This window comes from Engystomops pustulosus, chromosome 8 (genome assembly GCF_040894005.1).
Source record: "Engystomops pustulosus chromosome 8, aEngPut4.maternal, whole genome shotgun sequence".
Lineage (NCBI taxonomy): Eukaryota > Metazoa > Chordata > Amphibia > Anura > Leptodactylidae > Engystomops > Engystomops pustulosus.
In genome coordinates, this window is record NC_092418.1 from 84087893 (window position 1) to 84109388 (window position 21496).

A 21496-nucleotide genomic window follows, 5' to 3' on the forward strand; every position below is an offset into this window, starting at 1 on the left:
AGCAGGATACAAATATGCCTTCAGTCTCCCGCATCACTCCTGTCCACAGATTCTGCATGACCATCTTTTATGCATTTCAATAGAGCCGAGATACCAGACAACCCACGGACATTTGTGTTGTGGTTTTGGAAGTAAAAAGCAAGGTTTTTCTAATTCTGGTCAACCTCTTTAACAAAGAAATAAAATAAGGTTTGTCAAAGCTATTTTGATTGACCACTTCTTTCCCCCATTGAAATGACTATGGACGGTAAATTTGGTGAATGAAGAATGCGTTGCCTCTAAACACCTTTGACAAAGGATTACGAATGATGACTTCCACCAGCATCGGCTGTGTTGGGATGAAGTCTGTAGATTAGACCTTACAGATCGGGTCTATATTGGCGGTTCCACCACAATCTATCAAGAAAATGGCCAACCTCATGTCATGTATTTTAACACGACTTTCGCACAACAGTTACCGATTCAAGTTACCGCCCAATTTATACAATTCTTTGCAACCCACATAAATTACAAGACAGAATCCAGCAATTTATTTTATGCAAAATAAATACTTTATTAATATATTTAGAAATCAGCCCTTGTGTATAGAGTAACAAATGTATACGGTTTTAGTCTTTCCACATCAGTTATATTCTCAAATATTGTTCCAATAAGAGCTCAAACAAACTAAAAATGAGGCAAAAAAACACTTCTGCTTCAATGTGCCATGACAAGCCGGGTCTTAACATCACTTTCACATAAATATTTTAACAGCTATTATCAAAAAGGGCTCATACGGGAGAAAAAAAAAAAACAAGCCCTTTCTACATTGTGTAGATTACACTGGAAAACAGACAGTACAGGAATAGTGTTGAAATATGGCACATAAAAGTAGTTTAAAACCTACGGGGCAAAATGTTAGTAATCCTGTGCATGAAGCTTAACTTTCAGTGTAAAAACTCAAAAAAAGGGGGTCCAAGTCAAGTCTCGCTGCCTAAGACCGTGAGAGAACTTAAAGTGCTCACATTGTACAAAATACCCTACGACATATGGCTTCTAACAGTGTGTATATACAGGAGAGGGCATTGCGTCAGAGATGGGGCTGTTTAGATCCAGCAGCTCCATCCAAGGAGCTGTAAGCACCGACATGTCTAAAGCGAGTCCAGGCTACCGGGGATGGACCACTGTCACACTACTTACTGCATTATGATTATGCTTCTTAGGGAAAACAGACTGTGCACTGTATATCACAACCACTTTAAAAAAAAGGTAGGTAAAAACAGGTAGAAATCTAGCACACAGGTAACACAATGAAGCTAAGGCAGCTCTCAAGTGGGGAGGGGGCGCTTACATTGTTCATATCACACACATGGTACAACCTCTCTAATGGCTCCTTTCCAACTATTTAAGTTATCCGTAAGATGAGCATTTATCCTACTGGTCCAGCCAATTGTTGGGGAGAATTGAAAATTGCTGAGCACAGCGCTTGGCTATCTCCAATACTCACATATAGAGCAAATAGGAGTGCTGAAGATATCAGAGCGCTGTGCTTGGCAATTTCCTAAACTACCATACAACTCAATGGAACAGAAAGATGCTTGATTGACCTGCTGGTTTATCCATTAGAAGAACAGGACACCCCCATCCTGTTCTGAGGAGCCCGTTCTTGTAATTAGTAGGGGTGGTAGCAGTCAGACCCTCAGTGATCAGCTTGGCATTCCCAATCCTGTGGAGAGGGTAACGTAAACACTTGGTACTGAGCTTTGAGGCACCAGTATTGTTTAGCAAAGGTTCAAAGCCCTAAATTTCTAACTTCCTTCTATGTGCAGGTGACAGAATTATAATCAGGTTTTTGTAGGCACCCTTCCCCCACCTAATCTATCATCACATGAGGAGGAATGCAACTACACAATGGATGGGACAATTGATGAGGAGCCAACAAGCGGCAAGTGCTAACAGGGGTCTGTTTCTAAATAATGGGATCATCGCTTCGTGTTAACCAGTAGCTTTGGCAGCTGCACTAGTAAGCTTTTCCAATGTCAGATCAGGCGGTAGAGCATGTCAGCATAACCCCTTTATAGTGGTACTACACAGCAGTAGAGGTGGGGGAATTAAAAAAAAAAGTTCCTTGCAAGCTCAGAGTGAATTATTTATTGCACAGTCTATACCTCATGGAGGTCAGTGTCAAAGCTATTCGCACTTTAATACAAGTTTATTTATTTCACCCGACAATGCATCACTTTGCGACGTGTGTATCAACCCCCCAAAGAAAAGGAAAAAATTTAAAGAAAAAAAAAAAAGGAAATGTTCAAGTTAAAAAAAGAAAAATATCTCCAAACATGTAAAATTTAAAATAAATATTGTTGGAAACCCCCACAGTCCTCTTATTGACAGAAAGCTAAGAAAAGTGCCCAAACTACACAAAAAAAAGAACTTTGTCAAATATTAAGAGGGGTGGGGGTAGACAAGATAAACAGTAGATCATTTCAGCAGCAGATAGTCCTCCTGGATTCTTGAACTTGGCATAAGAGCTTCATTCAAAATTCTTCTTACGGGTTGCCAAGAGTTCAACCAACTTATGTGACCTCAAACCTATATATAAAAGCAAAAATACAAGTTTTAAAAGGAAAAAACAAAAAAACAAACCGACACACTTTATAAGGGGTAGGCCACTTTAGCTCATGTTTTTGTAATAAGTGTGGGGGGTTCTAGATTATTTACCAATATGAATCTATTAATAGTTCTGCTAATGTAAAGTGAAGACCCTGGTTCAGAAAGTTCTGTTACCTCACCAGCCAACTAATACAGTCATAGAATGGCTGGACAAGGGATGGAGAGTCATGTGATCCTAATGTTCCATGACCAACCTTAAGATTGTGTTCATGACTTCTATAATAAGGTCCTGGAAGGTAGATTGCTCATGGATAGTTAGAGATCACATAGCCCTTCATCAGTTGCAATTTTATGGACATGAATGGAAGTTGTGCTAAAAGATTCTTTGTACCTTGTTAGCAAGTAGTTACAAAGATGAAAGTTGAGAGTCCTCAGTTGATGATACCCTTTATTGACCAACATTAAATATGATAACCATTGCAAGCTTTCAAGACTTCTCAGGTCTCCATCATGAGCTGATGGGGTAAAAGACATTCCTGATCCAGGGGCTTTACTTTACATCTCAAGAAAGCGGTGCAGACTGTTCAACAGATGGATGTTGGGACACTCACAACTATATAACTCCCCAAACTTAAACATTACAAAATACACAAGGTAATTTGGCCCATCCCTTTAAATACAATACGAGTAAAGGGGTTAGCCAAAAATAAGAAAGTTCACCGGGGCAAGTAGAATATCTTAAAAAGGCTTCCCACATTGTACCTACCCTGCTAAACTTCCCGTTCTTCCCAGATGCGCTGCAGGTCATGTGACTTAATGAGGACACATGTCCTGCAGACTTCCAGCAGGTCAGGGGGGCTGTGGCCCTTCCGACACAAGGGCAAAGTTTACCCGGGGAAGTGCAATACAGGTGGCCAAACCCTAAAAATTGTGTGCTGATCATGATTAAAATACAATTTTTGGAGCTCTGGCATGAATGATGCCCCAAAGGACAAGTCCATCATCACAAGGAAAGGGAGCAGCTTCTTAAGGTAGTAGATAATGAAGTACCCTTTAGGAAAAAAATACCCTAGAAGCGGATTTATTAAACCCCAGATTGAAGCATTTTGCTTGCTGTATTGGTGGGAGCTTGAGGGCGATAGAAAAAACAAAACAAAAAAGTAATGGGGTAAATTAAGCAATTTATAAAGACACTTGCACTGCAGGTCATTATAAACCCTTTGTGCTTTGGACAGATCTACCACTGCTCAGATATATCGCCTACCCACAGGCCTGATGACTCACCCATTAAATCCGGCCATCGTTCTTTCCATCCATCGACCGCACTGGTGAAGATACAGCTGCTAGTAGTCCGCTTACTATTTCTCGCCGAATGTCTCCAACAATGGCTTCTTTAATCTTAAAAATAAAAAAAATAATCATTTTTCTAAATCTATTTTCTACACCGGAAGAGCCCTCACCTTTAATTGCTGAAATAAACAATTGCATAGGACAGTTTGTATGTACCTGTATCTATAATACATATCTATATAGGTATAGATGTCATTACATTTTTCTATGCCGTGGTGGAATAATCCTTAAAAACACGAAACAGAGCCCCAAAAAAAAATTGACCAAAAAATGTATGATATTTATATACCTCAAGTTCTATAAATGCTGATCACTAGGGCACTAACCGTCCATCAACAGAAACAAACATTAAAGCCATAGCACTGGAATGACAAATAGTGACATGTATATACACTGTGCATAGGTGGACGCATCTGTCTCCAGGACACGGTTTACAGATAAAGTCAGCTGAATAAGTAACTAAAGTTGTAGACAAACTATTAGGCCACAGAAATATTTACAGAATGTGCAAACAATGTACATACACGCACAGAGGCTCTGTCTGAAAACTCCATTTGTTTTATCTGACTTCACATATACAAGTTGTGTTACGTGCGAGACGACCAACATTAGGGTTTATGTGAAGATCTGCTGGAGAGAGATCCGATAAGACTCTTTGATGATTTATTGATTGGAGTGACTTCCTTGCTAACTTTTTGGTCCGCCAGACCCTTACATGTACATAATTTTAGAATCCACCAGTTTTGGATCTAATAAAAAATGGCTTAAAATATGGTTATTCGCCCAAAATATTGTCCTCCCCATGTCCTCTAGCAGTGTTCATCTTCCAAACCCTAGGACAAGATACATTTTATTGGACATCCTGTACCATTTCCTATGGTAAAATGCATTTTTAGGCAGCACTAGTAACTATAGTACTATACAATCTATGACTTCACCCGTGTAGGAAGAGGCCAGGTCACACATTACAGTCATGCATGCCACCCAAACACAGACACATGATCTGAGGAGAAGAATAAGACTCTGTTTCCTACGGGGGCCGGGACAAGGGAACCATGTAATAGTAGGGACCACAATACATTTCTTCTGTCACCTACTATTCTAAACTGCATCTAGATTTAGAGCCAAAAACAAAATGTCAAATTGTTCTAGCGGGAACGATGCAGATCACACTCCCACCTCCTGACCGTAAAACACTTTTGCATATTGCCAGTAAATAAGTATCTGTGCATTGTACAACTGTAACCGTACAGACCAAAACGCATCTTTCGGTGATTGAATATTTTGATGTATAGTGATAACTAATCTAATTTTATTCCATTGAAGATTTCCCTACATGAGCAAACTTGGCTGAAGCTGCAGCAAACTAGAAGGCTCTTAGGTGCACAGGGCTGAGCGATCTGACATTAAACATGTAGAAACCATTTTCTTCCAGAAGATGGACAGCAGAGGTTCCTTGTAGGACTTTAATTGCCCTTCCCCATTGAGAGCTCATGTACGTTTAGCTGAAACATGCTTTTGTGTATATAAAAAGTTGGGAGGACCAGCCAGAGCTAGGATGGGTTTTTGACCATTTGGCCATCCTAAAGTGTTTTTCCACAAACACTCATCCAAAGGAGACTGGAGTCTGATCTTTGGAGGTCTAACCCTCCGTGACACCAATTCTGTAAACATAGATTCAAAGGCCACCAGATTTTTATCAAACTTTGAAGATTATTATGATAGGTGAATATAAATAACCTTGTGCGTTATCAGTGTATACTTGGTCCCATTAATGCTCCCTTCCAGGTCTTTTGCACACAAAAAGGTTCCACCTTTGTTTATATGGATACGATTCATTTTTAAACAGTGATTTTTCACTGAACCCATTTTGGCCTACAGACACAGTTTGGTTTTCGCTTCCTTACATGGAGATACCCCCAGGGTGCGTTCATAAATGGCATTTTGGTTGCGTCAGAACGCAAGAGTTTTCAAATGTTCCTAAACGTTTGGCTGCTTTGAAAGAGTTTGTCTTTATGGCTGTAAGCAGCTGTTTAAATGTTTACACAGCTACTTACACTTCCAGAAATAAACAAAAACTCTTAAAGCTGCACATTGTATAGTAACATTTGAAGTTGCATGCGTTCAAGATGCATCCTCAAATATCAACTTTTATTGAGGTGTTATAAGATACAGAAGTGGGCACATTACTAGCAAGTTAGCTGCCATATTAACAAAAGCTATTCTGAATTACCACCACATAATACCTACCTCCCGTATAACTTGTTGCAATTCATTGTTTTCTTCAGGAGTCCAACGCGAACCGACTTCAGCCACAGGTGGAAACAATTCAGAGTCTCTCTTCTCTGATGACTCCAATTTCAAGCCTCCCCGTTCCTCCAGTGACTCGTCTGCAAAGTTTTGACTTGCTCCAGCTCTGGTTGGAGGACTTGGAGTCAAGGCTACAGTAGCACGAAATACAGTTTTTCCTGGTGGTGTATGGATTTTGGGTTTATCAAAAGAGTCTGAAGACTTTAGTGGACCTTTCCTATTTTTATTAAGTGGACTGAAACAAACCGAGGAAGAATCAGAAGGTGCTTCAGAATCACAACGTTCAGCTCCATGATCAAGCCTGGAGTCTTCCAAACAAAGCTCCGATTTTAGATGGCTCTGTTCTCGAATCAGCTCATTTACCTAAAGAGAACACACACATTTTACAACCAAAGGCCTCAATGCATAACATAGGTATTTTTAGTAGGGACATAGCAATCTGAAAGAGACTGCTCCAAAACAATGCAACATTAAAACAGAATCACCCATGTGAATGACTAAGGTAATAGGAACGGAGTGTAAACCAAAACAGATCTAAGGACTATATTGAGTAAAAACAATGCAGCTCTTCAATCATATCAGAAATATCTTCAATGTCTAACATTGAAAACAATAAGAAAATATGTTTTTATAAAATCTTCTTACTGGCTCAATGACATTTAACGGCGAGGAAAATACCAGACTGTCTGTACTGCCTCTTGCACCATACATTCCCTATTAAAAAGGAAATAAGATTAATACAGTTCTTTATCACCTCAAATTCTAAAAAGTATATAAAAAAAAATAAAAATATACCTACCATTGCTGCCTGGCGTTGAAAAGGAGAGGAAACGTGAAAACTTCGGAGCTGTTCTTCTAGCGTCAGAAGCCGTTCGTCCAGCTGTAGCTCCAATTCCTGCAGCTCCATTCGTACAGAGTTCCTCAGACCCTGCAGCTGATCAGCTTCATACCTAAAAGTAAATAGAAAATGTCCTCATGTTTTCACTACATCTATGACATTTATACACATGGACAAAATTGTTGGTACCCCTCATTTAATGAAAGAAAAACACAAATGGTCACAGAAATAACTTGAATCTGACAAAACAAAATATTTTTTTAATGAAAACCAACAATTTGAACCAGCCTTCAAAAAAAAAAAAAAAAAAAAAAAAAAAAAAACCCCCGACAGAAACGATTGTTCCCTTAACCTATTGTTTAGTTGCACAACCTTTTAACCCTTTCAGGACCTGGCCCTTTTTTGTTTTTTCATTTTCATTTTTTACTCCCCATGATCAAAAATCCATAACTTTTTTATTTTTCCATGTACAGAGCTGTGTGACTGCTTATTTTCTGCGTAACAAATTGCACTTCATAGAGATGGTATTGAATATTCCATGCCGTGTACTAGGAAGCGGGAAAAAAAAATTCCAAATGCAGTGAAATTGGTAAAAAAACGCATTTGTGCCGCCTTCTTGTGGGCTTGGATCTTACGGATTTCACTGTGCGCCCCAAATGACATGTCTACTTTATTCTTTGGGTCGGTACGATTACGGGGATACCAAATTTGTATAGGTTTTATAATGTTTTCATACATTTAAAAAAATTAAAACCTCCTGTACAAAAAATTTTTGGGGGATTTTGCCATCTTCTGGCGCTAATAACTTTTTTATACTTTGGTGTACAGAGCTGTGGGTGGTGTCGTTTTTTGCGGATTTTGATGACATTTACAATGTTATCAATTTTAGGACTGTTCGACCTTGTGATCACTTTTTATAGAATTTTTTAATTTTTTTAAATGACAAAAAAAGTGCCATTTTCGACTTTGGGCGCGATTTTCCGTTACGGAATTAAACGCAGTGAAAAACCGTTATCATATTTTGATAGATCGGGCATTTTCGGACGCGGCGATACCTAATGTGTTTATGATTTTTACTGTTTATTTATATTTATATCAGTTCTAGGGAAAGGGGGGTGATTTGAGTTTTTAGGGTTTTTTATTATAATTTTTTTTTTTTAACTTTTTTTTATTTTTATTTTTAGTACTTTTCAGACTCCCTAGGGTACTTAAACCCTAGGGGGTCTGCACGATCCTATCATATACTGCCATACTACAGTATGGCAGTATATGGGGATTTTACTCCCCATGCATTACAATGTGCAATTAGCACATTGTAATGCATGGGTTAACCTGAAGTAGCCTCGGGTCTTCGCGAGACCCGAGGTTACCATGGCGACGGATCGCCGCTCCCCGATGACGTCACGGGGAGCGGCGATCCTCGAAAAGATGGCGGCGCCCATGCGCCGCCATCCTTTTGAAGCCGCCGGCAGCATTGCCGGCGGCGAACGAGGTGAAAACACCCGCGATCGGTGCTAGCACCGATCGCGGGTGTTACCGGTAAGCCTTTGCTGCAATATGCAGCAAAGACTTACCGGCTATGGAGAGGGCTCAGCGCGTGAGCCCTCTCCATGCACCCGCGGCCGACCCGTGACGTGCTATTACGTCACGGGTCGTGAAAGGGTTAAGGCAAATTGCTGCAATCCCACAATTTCTGTAACTGTTAATGAGACATCTCCAGCTCTCAGCAGGTATTTTGGGCCACTCCTCATAAGTAAACTGCTCCAGGTGCCTGGGGTGTGAAGGGGCCTTTTCCAGACCGGATGTTTCAGCTCCTTCCAAAGATGATCAATAGGAGTTAGGTCCGGTCTCTTAGACGGCCATTTCAGAATAGTCCAGTGTTTTCCTCTTTGCCATTCTTGGGTGTTTTTAGCTTTGTGTTTTGTGTCCTTATCCTGTTGCAAGACCCATGACCTGCGGCTGAGACCAAGCTTTCTGACACATTTCTCTCTAGAATCCCTTCATAGTCTTGAGATTTCATTGTAGCCTGTGCCAATAGCAGCAAAGCAGCCCCAGAACATAACATATCCTCCTCTATGTTTCACAGTAGGGACAGTCTTTTCAAGATGAGCTTCATTTATCCATCGGTGAACACAGAGCTGATGTGCTTTGCCAATGTCAGATTTTTGTCTCATCTGTCTATAGGACATTCTCCCAGAAGCTTTGCGGCTTGTCAACATGAGCAATGGTGTCCTCCGTGGTAGTCTCCCATTAAGTGCACTTTGGCTCAAACAAAGACAGCTAAGGAACACCTGTGTCTGATCGCATTGAGCTTGAAGTTCACCTTTAAATCGCTTTAGACATTTTCTGGGGCCTGGTTACCATTTGTATTATTCATCTCTTTGATTCATCATTTACCTCCCAGCTACGTACAGGGATCGACTACAGTCCCACAGATCTTACATTTCTGTATAATTTGTGCAACTGTAGGCACAGGAACATCAAGCTGCTTGGTCTTCTAACATGCTTGCTACAGTTTTTTTTTTTTTTTTTTAAAGGCTCCCAAGACGACCCTTTTCATTGCTTCCCCTGGTCCATGTTGAGTGGGGTGCACACCATGTCACCAAACAGACATACAGGCCACTGACCGATTAGAGGATTATCGTGATGCTAATTAGTTGACCTTGATTTAACATGTCCCTTTGCTCCCATTTTCTTCAGGGGAACCATCATTTCCGTCCAGGCCTGTTTCATGGGGTTTATTTATTTATTTTAATTCTGTTGAAGCCTGGTTGAAATGCAATGTCCAACTTTCATTTGCTCATTTTCATAGAAATTTTATTTATTTTTACTTTTGCCAAATTCAAGTAATTTCTGTGACCATTGTAGGTTTTACCTTCGTTAAACGAGGGGTGCCAACAATTTTGCCCACGTGTAAAGGATTTTAATCCAGGAGTTTTACACCCTTGCAGGCGGAGTCAAGTTGTCTGCCTCTACATAGGGCTGGAGGGATGTAGTTACATGGCACTGTCTTTTTAATGTTAACACACCCCTCTTGATCCTTCAGCCCCAATAAATGACATCACTATTCTCTAGTCTCCCAACGTTTATAGTCCAGTCCTGCCTCGCAGACCTTTAACTTTTCTCCTCCGTTAACTCATCCCTCAACACAGATATCTGATGCTTCTCTGCTCCTTGATGGCCCTACCCCCTCAGTAATCACTGCAATCACCCGACTACAGCCAAATATAATGATAATCACAAGACCTGCCCAGGCAGGTGCAGGACATGCGATGTGGATATGTGAGCAGCAGCCATCTTCTGTCCTGTACCTTGTCCGATGGGAGAAAACCATGGACTCATTCAAGGGCAAGTAGCATTTTAATCCTTCATTACACTGTTTGTACACAATTTTTTTGTGGAGCTAAATTTTAAAGAACTATTTATGCATTTAGCTTATATTTTAATGTGAATATTTAAATATTAATTATGCTTGTTCCTGGAATACCCAATTAAATACAGGACACAGAAGACACTCACCTTTCTTCTTCAGTTAGATGCTGGTAAACCATGGTCTGCTGCCGTAACATATTTAGCTCCAGGTCCATCATTTGGGTCCGGAATAAATTCAGGCTTCTTCTCATGATCTGCAACTCCTGGAAAGTGTTCTGAAGCACAGTGTACAATTAGATATTATGCTGAAATTATGCTGAAATTATGCTGAACATCAAGAGAGAAAGAAAGAACTTACTTCATACAGAGACAGAATCGATGACTTTTGGCTATAACCACCAGAGGTCAAGTCTTGTCCACGCATTACAGGATGCTAGAAGAAGTCAGAAAAAATATTTTATTAAGACCAGGATGCCCAAGATATATCAATTACCAGCTGTATAACACAAGTTTCAATTAATTACATAATTAATATTTTCCAAATAAATTATGGGTTGCAATGATCTGAAATGAGAACATGACATGTTTCCCACAAGAGGGTGGTCCTAATCAGAGTTAAAGCAGTTACCAGCTATCACTACATTTTACCAGGGTAAGTACAGAAGCTTAATAGGATCAACATTATAGTGATTACCCTGGTAAAATGTGTGTAAAGCCGCCAGGATCAGCAGGTCACATGATCAGGTCACGCTGGCTTCCGACCGATAGATGGGTGGTGCAAACATTACTGTATGGACAACCACTCCCATAACAGTGGTTGGAGGGGCAAAGATACGCAAACGTCCCTCCAACATACAGATAGAAATATGGCTTTACACAAATTCTCCAGGGTATGTACTATATTGGTAATCCTATTAGGGTCTTATATTTACCCTGGTAGGACTTTAGAGAAATCAATGACCAAGGGGCAGCACCCACTCAACTTTATGCATAATAAATACAAGGGTTCAAAATAATGAGACGTTTTATACTTTGGTTACATAAATTTGTATGAAAAGCTAAAAAAAATATAGAAAATTAAATAAATGTCAGTATACACTTCCTCAATCCATCTAGCTGTTCTATAATTTATGCATTTTAGCTTTATTACCTGTGAAAGATTTTGAATTGAGCTTCTTATATCATGTAGCACTCTTCGAAGCTGCATTTCAGTAGTGGATGGTGAAGAGTTTAAGGGCAAAGAACAACCAGAACATGATCTATGAAGAGACCCATAGCCAACCCGCTGATTACAAGAAAATGGAAACATCATGGAGCCACATGTGCCAGGAAAGTTTGGGACGCTATGCGTGCTCCAGGCTCTAGCATGTTCACACAGTGGCCTTTCATGCCAGTCAGACTGTAAGGAATGAAGCGAACAGGAAGAATGGGACCTGTGGGAAGGGGCATGGGCAGTACATGATTGTGGTCTGCGGGGGTGATCTTCTGCCATTCGCCCAGTGCTAAATTTTTGGGCATCTCTTGTGTCAAAAACATTAGGGGTAAAAACCATAGCTTTACTTGTAGTGTTTAAATCCTCAGGTTGCTCAGATAATTCTTCATCTTCTGGTGTATATTTGTAAGAAAAAGATGGTGGGCTGCACACAGTTGCCTTCCCAGAATTTAATACAATGTTGACTTTGGAAACCACTTTAACAGGACTTAACAGGGGTGTGGGCAGGGACTGAGTCCTTCTCAGAGGGTACCCAGAACTTGCATACTTGTGCCTCCGTTTTAGCAAGTCCTTTGAAGTTATCATGCTACGACCAGTCCTAGATTCTGCCGTTTCTGAACCGTAAATTTTCTTTTGTGCTCGTTGCAATGCCACATTAACACGATCCAGGGATCGAGAGTCAGAACTACCCAAACCAGGGAACCTATTAAATTCAGGAAAACTGTCCAACTCTTCTGATATGTGATGGGTGGTGTAAGAAATAGCTTCATATTCGCTGTTTGTTTCCAACTCACTATCAGCTGTACATTCCTGTTGTAAATCTGACTCTTCTTCACTTAGGTCATGAGTGTCATCAACAGCGCGGTTGAGGTCTTCGCTAGACTTGAGCTCCTCTTTTTGATTGTTTTGGACTTCAGTTATTACATTGTGTGCTTCAAGTTCTGTTTCTGAAAAGAAAGCTCTTCTTCCTAGGCCTACAGGAGTCAGGAACTCGTCATCAAGGTCTATGGATTCTGTTTGATCAAGTGCTAGTGGAGTCCTTAGGTCTTCTCCAATGGAGGTTACAGTAGTTTCACTGTCATAGCTGTCTGCACTGCTTCCCATCGCCTGCAAAGAATCCTGAGCCTAACAAAAACACATAAATAGGAAAATTATACAACTAATAAAATAAGATGACTTTAATCTACATGAATCAGACCTAGTCAAAAGTAAAGGAAGCAGTACTTATCTCACCGATATCCTGCTGCACCCATACACCAAACAATGACTAATGTCTGTGGGTTTAAATATCAGTCAAACACCACAACCTATCTGAAACCAATAACATTCTCATTTTTAAGGAATATACAGGAAAAACAATTCTTCTACAACCTCCATGTACCCAGCTTCAAAGCAGAGGGGGAGAAAGCAAAAAACAGCAATGCCTGCATGAAAAGGGTGTGGGTTGGGTGGAGGATCTAGACCCACCGGAAAAAGAATAGATTAAAGAATATGATGTTTGACATAGATAAATGTGACATTTCATGTCAAGATGGTGTAAGTTAAAGGGGGTGTGGGTTGTAAAGTTGGACTAGACAGTAGTAATCGATGCCAGAACTTTGATATACCTGGTGTAGTAGAAGACCATCTGTGTTACTTTAAGACACTTGATGAATTCACCTTAGCGTCCATAGGACAATAGCGGAGGCCATTTGCTCCAACAAACCTGCATAATGCGCATGCTTTATTTATTGGACAAAACCTAGAAGTGCTGAACTGAACTCAGTGGGGCAGATTTACTTACCCGGTCCATTCGCGATCCAGTGGCACGTTCTCTGCGTTGGATTCGGGTCCGGCCGGGACTTATTAAGGCAGTTCCTCCAACGTCCACCAGGTGGCGCTGCTGCGCTAAAGAGCATCGGAAAGCTCTGGAATACACTGAGCCGGGCTGAGCGAAGGCAAGTGCAATTTTTTGCGACTTTTTTTTTAAAAATGCAGCGGTTTTTCCGAATCCGTCGGGTTTTCGTTCTGCCACGCCCCCGATTTCCATTGCGTGCATGCCAGCGCCGATGCGCCACAATCCGATCGCGTGCGCCAAAATCCCGGGGCAATTCAGGGGAAATCGGCTGAAATCGGAAATATTCGGGTAACACGTCGGGAAAACGCAAATCGGGCCCTTAGTAAATGACCTCCAGTATGTCCATTTGTTTCAGCAGTTCTAGGTTTGGTCCAATAAATCCAGCATGCACAATCTGCATGTTTGTCGGAAAACAATCGGCAGTTGGGCAAATGGCCTTCGCTGTTGTCCTATTGACTGTGTTGCGTTTGGATTCTTAAATCTGGCACTTGTGTGCAAGGTGTATTGCAAGTTTTGAGAACGGGAATGTACATCTGCAAATCAATGCGACTTCTCTGCTTTTTGTCCACATTCCAAGAGTCGGTTTATAGGGGGGAGAATGACGGATATGGCCAGATAATAGGTATAACAGACCCAGCACTCTTATTTTTTTTATATTTGCTTTATGCAATGTTTGTTGAAAAGTTACAGATCATTTAAACCAAACATGAAGAATTCTCACCGGAAGAGAGCTTGTCAATAGACAGTCACCAGATGTGTCCTCTGCAAATCCACTGCTATCAGAGTGCTGGCTAGCAGTCCTCAGCAGATTATCTGAAAAAAAGAGAAATTCAGTCTCATTTCAGTCATCAAAAATGGTTGCATTTGGAGAATGGCGTTTCAATAATCAATTGTAAAACTTCCATCCTTAAGTTTAACTTCTGGTTGACAACACTCATCTATCCTGTATGGTTTGGCCCTTTATCTGTGGTCACCTACTCCGACAAGGGGCACCAAAAAGTGATTATATCCCGGCCTGGATCTCCTATATTGTCTCATATTTTGCAGCTGGATATATTTACAAGTTTCTTGCATTGTCCAAATTTAAGTGGTTGCAATTGGATTTTCTTTACAATATACATATAAAATGTTCCATATCTGCTTCAGGACATTTTATATATTTTTATGCTTTTATTCTTATAGTGTAAAGACATCTAATATTGGACATATTAGTGTTTTCACTTAACTTTTAATAATATGCAATAAGGCATCAATAAAAGCAGATACTGTATTGATTTTGATACTTTGTCTCGGTGACTAAATTACCAAATTAGCATATAAATACTTATATACACACACACTATATATAATAGGAGTAATAAAAATAACAAATGCATGTATAATCTCCATTGTAGGAAGATTGACAACACGCGCCACCATTACGTTTTCAGAATTGATGGCGACAGTGCTGGAATACAATCGCATGAAGATCTAGCAGTCACCTACTATAGCAAAAATTTGATACACTAATGCTCATGTGCCAATACAGCGCATTATAACGGGTAGCTTGTAAATAGAGACAATGTGGAGCATTCACAATTAACAAAAGGAGTATAGAAGCGCACTTTTTTGGGGGGGGAGAACACACACACAAACACACACACTACGCGGAAACGGCTTACCTTTGCCTATTTTCTCCAATGCCAAGTGACAAATGGGTGGAATTTGGTGAGGTTCCTCCTCCGCACTCTGCAACTAGAAAGAAAAAGAACAGTCAGAAGTGAAACGTGTTCTGAAGCACAAGACTATTTTAAGATGCTTGAAAACGCGGCTGTCAAAAGATAAAAGTATCAGAGGCTCCGCACACGGACCTTCCTTGCAATAAAGCCTCAACACTTTAAAGAAACATGCAAATAGGGAGACAGAAGAATATGAAAAAGAAAAAACCTGCACAATACTTTCCAAAGCGCAGAGGAAGTCACTTGTGACATGTTTTAAACAAAGAAATCCCGTTGTAAAAAGCAGTTACTGAAAATGTGAATCACGCACCAGTTTCCTGTGCTGCGGCGTCTTACAATAGTTTGGCAGCTGTAATAGATCTGGGAGGTAAACATCTATTGTGGGCAGTGAAAAGCTTCCAATCTGCCCTGTGTAAGGGTTAAAGAATGGCACCGTTTTTAAATGGATACAACCCAAGCAAAGCAAAAAAAAAAAAAAAAAAAAAACCAAACAAACATTGGGTTGTGCAATAACCTATAAGCCGTGATGCATTGTAGTCCCACAAGTAGCTTCAAACATATGAGAACATTACACAGCACACCAATGGAAAAAGTGTGTCGCACACAGAGATAAGCTGAGTTTACTCATATAGGTTATATAATGTTCTGCTGTTTATTTAGGTCATTGCCATTGGTTGAGTTCATGTTGTTCATTGCACATGTGTGTTTTTCACATATACTTCCTAATCTCACACACACAAAAATAAAAAAGGGAATATAATAACATCCTAGATCTGGAAGAAAAAAATATTCTCATTAAACCAGAGTAGAAAGAAGTGGGAGGCCCCGCTGCACAACTAAGCAACAAGACAACTACATTAGAGTCTAGTTTGTTAAACTGACACCTCACGTCTTCAACTGGCAGCTTCATTAAATAGTAGCCAACAAAACGCCAGTGTCAACCTCTACAGTGAAGAGGAGACTATAGGATGCTGCCTTCAGGGCAAAGTCAAGAAAAAGCCATATCGGAGACTGGCTAATAAAAGAACAGACATTGGGCAGAGGAAGATTAGAGGGGGAAAAAAAAAAAAAAAAAAAGTGCTCTGGACAGACAAATCTAATTTTGAGGTGTTTGGACCACAAAGAAAACCATTTGTTTGATGCAGAACAACTAGAGATTATGGAAGATGCCGGAATGCCATCTGTCAAGCATGGAGGAGGACTGCGCTTTATTAGAGTCAATTTCATCTTACAACAGGACAATGACCCAAATCACCTCCAAGTTATGCAAGAACTATTTAGGGAAGAAGCAGACGCTGGTCGTCTATCTGTAATGGAGTGGCCACCCAGTCACTAGATCTCAACTACATTGGGCCGCTTTGGGAGTAGCTTGAGCGTATGGTATGCAAAAAGTGCCCATCAAGCCGATCTACCACACAAATATTTCTTATAGTATATTTTATGGCAAACTTACTATAGTCTGTCCCATTAGTCTTTAAGGGGTTTTCCAGGATAGAACAACCTATTCTTATGATAAAATTTAAATATCGGATTAATAGGGATGAAGCACCCAGCAACAGGGACTAATTAAGACTACCATGGGCCCTGGGCTGTATGATTATTATAGCTCCTATAAGTCTGGAATCACTTTCTACATATTGTACTAGTATCAGCTTCTTGGGGAGTGGAGCTTGCGTCTTTTCTGTGGTTTCAAGACCCTTTGAGTAACTTCAAAAAGGTCCTGGAATGGCTCTTAATAAGTATTCAAGCAGGAAAAGATGTACAAGGATTTCATGGGTGAAGGTCCTTCCGAGTACAAAATTTAGTGGGTGGTTATGGGCGCACTATAAGGCTTGGGCCTCGTGTTACTGCCCAAACAGTCTATATAATATATATTAATCCCCTACTATCCAACACCCTCACAGATCTGCTCTTCTCCAGAACTGATAATCAAGAGAACAGAACTGTAAGCAAACAGCACTAGTCTCAGAATAGTGGCATTGCAGAGTCAATGCAGCTTATATTCAATTCAAATAATAGAAGCTGATCTGTAGTAACTTTGTCTGACCACTATACAGAATGTAAATACAATCCTTCAGCTACAAAGAACAACGGATCTGGGGTAATATTAGGTGTTGGTCCCCCTCACACATTCCACATTCTAGCCCCCAGCATGCTACTGTGCATCCAGTCCACGAGCCGGTGTCTGACCAAAGGTCCCAGGTGGTAGATGAAGCAACTCTTGTGGACTTCATATTTATGGAAAAGGTGACCACATTAGTTTTGGTCATTTTGGAAGAAAGATGGATAAGGCTGCTGGATTTCAACATCCCAATTATTTTATGAGAATCCAGCTTTAGTTATACAGAACTGCTGAAGGGATCCAAAAACAAATGCAAAGTTCTGCAGAATAAAAGCCTTCATCATAGATAAGCGAAGAGTGATACAAAAATCGGAAATATTTCATGGGTACAATAGGTTTTCATGTTACTGTATGCAGAAAAGCAAGGAACACGTCCTATTCTCCCAGTGATCAGTGAAGGAAGGAGTTTTCCACATCGCAGCCACAAGATAGCAGTGTTCACCTGGCAATGTCACGGCTTTCCTCAGACAATCCGGCTTTCTGTAAATACTTTGTCTAAGAAACAATCCTGCAGATGGGAAAATTCCCAAAATGATAAAGTTTTAAATAACAACAAAGAACCGCTACTGCTCCAGCAGAAAAGAAAAACACATCCGAGCCCGGCTTATCTACCATCTAGGTCACTGTGGAAATACAAACTAAAAGGACTCCCACATTTCATGCATCATAGAGATATTACTTTTCCACAACAGCCGGGGTCAATCTTAAAACATATCCGAGAATATGTCAGAATTTTTAGCCTCATCAGACATGAAAGAGAACCTGTCACCAGGATTTTCACCCTTGCGTCCCAGTACATGACAGGCCGTCTGATCCCTTGTGAAACACTGCTTCTTCTCATTTTCTTAAATAATGGCTGCAATGGGTACATGTAATTTATTTCAATATGGAAAAGCACTGCACAAGTGTCAGGAGTGTGGATCGAAGGAAAGCCACCATCAAAATCAAGGGGACACACTCAAATCCAGGCACTGTTTATATGTTACCTCTTTTCTCCTTCCTTCTAAAATCAACTTTTTAAACTATGCTAATGAGCCTGAAGGACTCAGAGATGCAACCAGAGCCCCTGCGTGCTATAGCTTCACAGGCTGTTGCACAAGCACTTTTTTCCTGCTGTAACCTAACAACACAAGTGCTGAGGGAGCAGAGACTAAGAGCCTGTGAAGCTACAGCACACTCTGGCTCATAAGCATAATTTTAAAAGTTGATTTTAGAAGGAAGGATGCCAAGGATAACATAGAAAATTACCACAGACACTGCCTGGATCTATGAGTAAGTGCCCCTTGCATTTCACTCATGATTTTGACAGTAGATTTTCAAGCTTTCCACAACTTAAAAAGGGGTTGTACACTTTCAGTACAGGCAGTCCCCGGGTTACATACAAGATAGGGTCTGTAGGTTTGTTCTTAAGTTGAATTTGTATGTAAGTCGGAACTGTATATTTTATCATTGTAATCCCAGCCAGAACTTTTTTGGTCTCTGTGACAATTGGATTTTAAAAATGTTGGATTGTCATAAGAATCAGGATTAACAATAAAGCTTCATTACAGACACCAGTGATGACTGTTACAGCTGAGCATTGTAGCCTAGGACTAAAGTACAATAAATTACCAATATCCAGAGGTCCGTTTGTAACTAGGGGTCGTATGCAAGTCAAGTGTTCTTAAGTAGGGGACCGCCTGTAAATAACTGATAATTTTTGTAATGAAATGTTACTTTGGTACGGTACTTTCTGTATCAATTGCTCATCGCTTTCCAGATCTCTGCTTGCTGTCATTTATGGGCATCACAGTGGCTGAGTGATTAGCACTTTTGCCCTTGCAGCACCGGGGTCCTGGGTTCAGGTCAACATCTTCAAAAAGTTTGTATGTTCTCTCCGTGTTTGGGAGGAAAACTGAGGACTTGGAGGAAACCCACGTACACTCCAAAACATTCTGGGAATTAGATTGTGAGCCCCATTGGGGACAGGGACTGATCTGACAATTTCTGTGCAGCGCTGCGTAATCGGTGTGCGCTATATGAAGGAATTATTATTATTCTATGGTAAGCTTCACAGTTCACATGACCGTGGACAGCTTTGTCTACTGGAAGTTAAGTCGCACAGGCGCACAACTCGTCATAACATACACCTCTGATTACTCTGTGATACTAGCGGGCCTTGCACCCGTGTGACATCACATTATCATGGACATTCACTGACAGCCAGCAGAGATCTAAAAAACAATGAGGAATTGATACAAAAAGTATATTGGAAAATTGTTTAACTTTCATTACACAAACCATATCAATTATTTACTGAAAGTAGACAACCCCTATAAAGTGCGACTGGAAACGTTTTAGGAAACCTACAGCCTGCTCAAACTCAATTAGTCCAACTTTGATTTAACAAAAAAAAAAACAAAAAAAACCACAAACATACAAATGAGCGACACGTTCCGACGGTTACGCCTTAATAGTGAGCTGAACTTACATTGCATCTGGAGTGATTGATACATTCTTTACCAAACTACCTTATACAGGCAGTCCCCGGGTTACATACAAGATAGGTTCTGTAGGTTTGTTCTTAAGTTGAGTTTATATGTGAATCGGAACCATATACTTTATTATTGTAACCCCAGTCAAAATTTTTTTGGTCTCTGTGACAATTGAATTTTTTAAAAAAAAAATGTTGGATTGTCATAAGAACCAGGATTAACAATAAATCTTACAGACACCTGTGATAACTGTTATAGCCGTTTATTGTAGCCTGGGGCTAAAGTACAATAAATTACCAAAATCCAGAGGTCTGTTTATAACTAGGGGTCGTATGTAAGTCGGGTGTTCTTAAGTAGGGGACCGCCTGTACCTGCTGGAGTCTCAGGTGATTTCCAGGCACCTACTAATGCATTATGTGACGGTGCGTTGACAAGCTGCATTTTGGACCGTTTTTAGATTTGATTAGTAGCTACTAACCTTCCTCTAGAACCAAAAAAATCAGCTAAATTCTCTCTGTGGCCTTAAAAGTCTTCATTTACTGTATATGGGCTAAGTCACAGGAAAAGAGAGGAACCCAAGCAGGCAGAGCAGTTAAAGCTCAAAAATATAAAAGGCTCTAAAAGCCAACAAAATTATCCACAGATCTTTTGCTGTTGGGTGTAGGTTTATTGTGAAGCCTATGACATCAGCAGGTTTTCATCATTTTTCGGTAGCATATTAAAAAAGGAAATGTATGCTTATCTAATGCTACAAGGGAACACATGGCACAGAGTGACCAAACCCATATGAAAAACAAGTGACATTTATAAGTTTCTGGAAAAATAAAACACACAGAAAGGAGGGAGAAGTCTTCCTTTGTTTAAAAGTCGCCTACCAACCTAAACTTCTGTTTCCTGTCACCGTTACCCTCCTAATTTTCACAGTAACAGCCTTTTAATGACAAAAGAAAAAAAGTCTTTAGCGAGTTCAATAGGAATTACGATCACTGAGCACAGAAAAAAAAACCTGAAACAATTATGGATTGAACAAGGACACAATTTGAGAACTTATCAGTCCAATTTTTAATACACACAGATATGCAGAAGACTAGGAGATAAAAATCTACATGGGATTAGAGACTAAGAAAGTGTCAATTCATTCATCTTTGGATCGGTGGATGTGTTTAAATGGGGCAAAGATCAATCTTCAGTACAATGTGACAATCCCTCCCATTAGGACTTTATACCTGCGGAGTCTGCCCGCTTCCTTCAGATCATTTCTGGATCCTTCTTACAATAATCTCATGGTCATGGTCAATAGGAATAGAAAATGTGAACAAAGGCATAATATCTGCAAAAGTTCAAAAGTGGAATGAAGTAAAAGGTTCTTTATGAAATTCTTCCACCAAGTAAGTTGTTACCAGGTAACACCACCAGGTAAGTAATGTTACTTCTGGTTGGGAATCAGCCATATGACGAGTCAGCAGGATTCATTTTCATAATCATCTATAATGGAACAGAAGTCAGCGAGGGCAAGACGCACTTAGACTTGAGAGTCACACCGGCAACTCATACAATAGTCAATCAGGTTCCCACCAACATGCAGGGAGAAGATATAAAATTACTCCAAAATGGAGTTTAATTCATCAAGACCACAATCGGACTGAAGAGTTTTTCTCCAAGAAGAGAGC

The 21496-nt window shown here is 40.2% G+C and overlaps 1 protein-coding gene across 2 annotated transcripts in view; it reads right to left on the reverse strand.

The window, feature by feature from the left end:
- Positions 1-528: 528 nt before the first annotated feature.
- ITPRID2 (ITPR interacting domain containing 2) overlaps positions 529-21496 on the reverse strand; it is a 44629-nt gene continuing 23661 nt past the window's right edge. Inside the window, exons 10-19 of one of the 2 annotated variants that reach the window (XM_072121577.1) lie at positions 15174-15246; positions 14234-14325; positions 11613-12800; positions 10821-10895; positions 10610-10737; positions 7052-7202; positions 6898-6966; positions 6193-6615; positions 3877-3990; positions 529-2571 (exon numbers count right to left, since the gene is read on the reverse strand). In XM_072121577.1, the coding sequence (XP_071977678.1) occupies positions 3880-3990; positions 6193-6615; positions 6898-6966; positions 7052-7202; positions 10610-10737; positions 10821-10895; positions 11613-12800; positions 14234-14325; positions 15174-15246 (2310 nt within the window). In that variant the 3' untranslated portion in view covers positions 529-2571; positions 3877-3879. The remainder of the gene's footprint in view (positions 2572-3876; positions 3991-6192; positions 6616-6897; positions 6967-7051; positions 7203-10609; positions 10738-10820; positions 10896-11612; positions 12801-14233; positions 14326-15173; positions 15247-21496) is intronic. The other variant, XM_072121579.1, reaches the window with a different exon arrangement.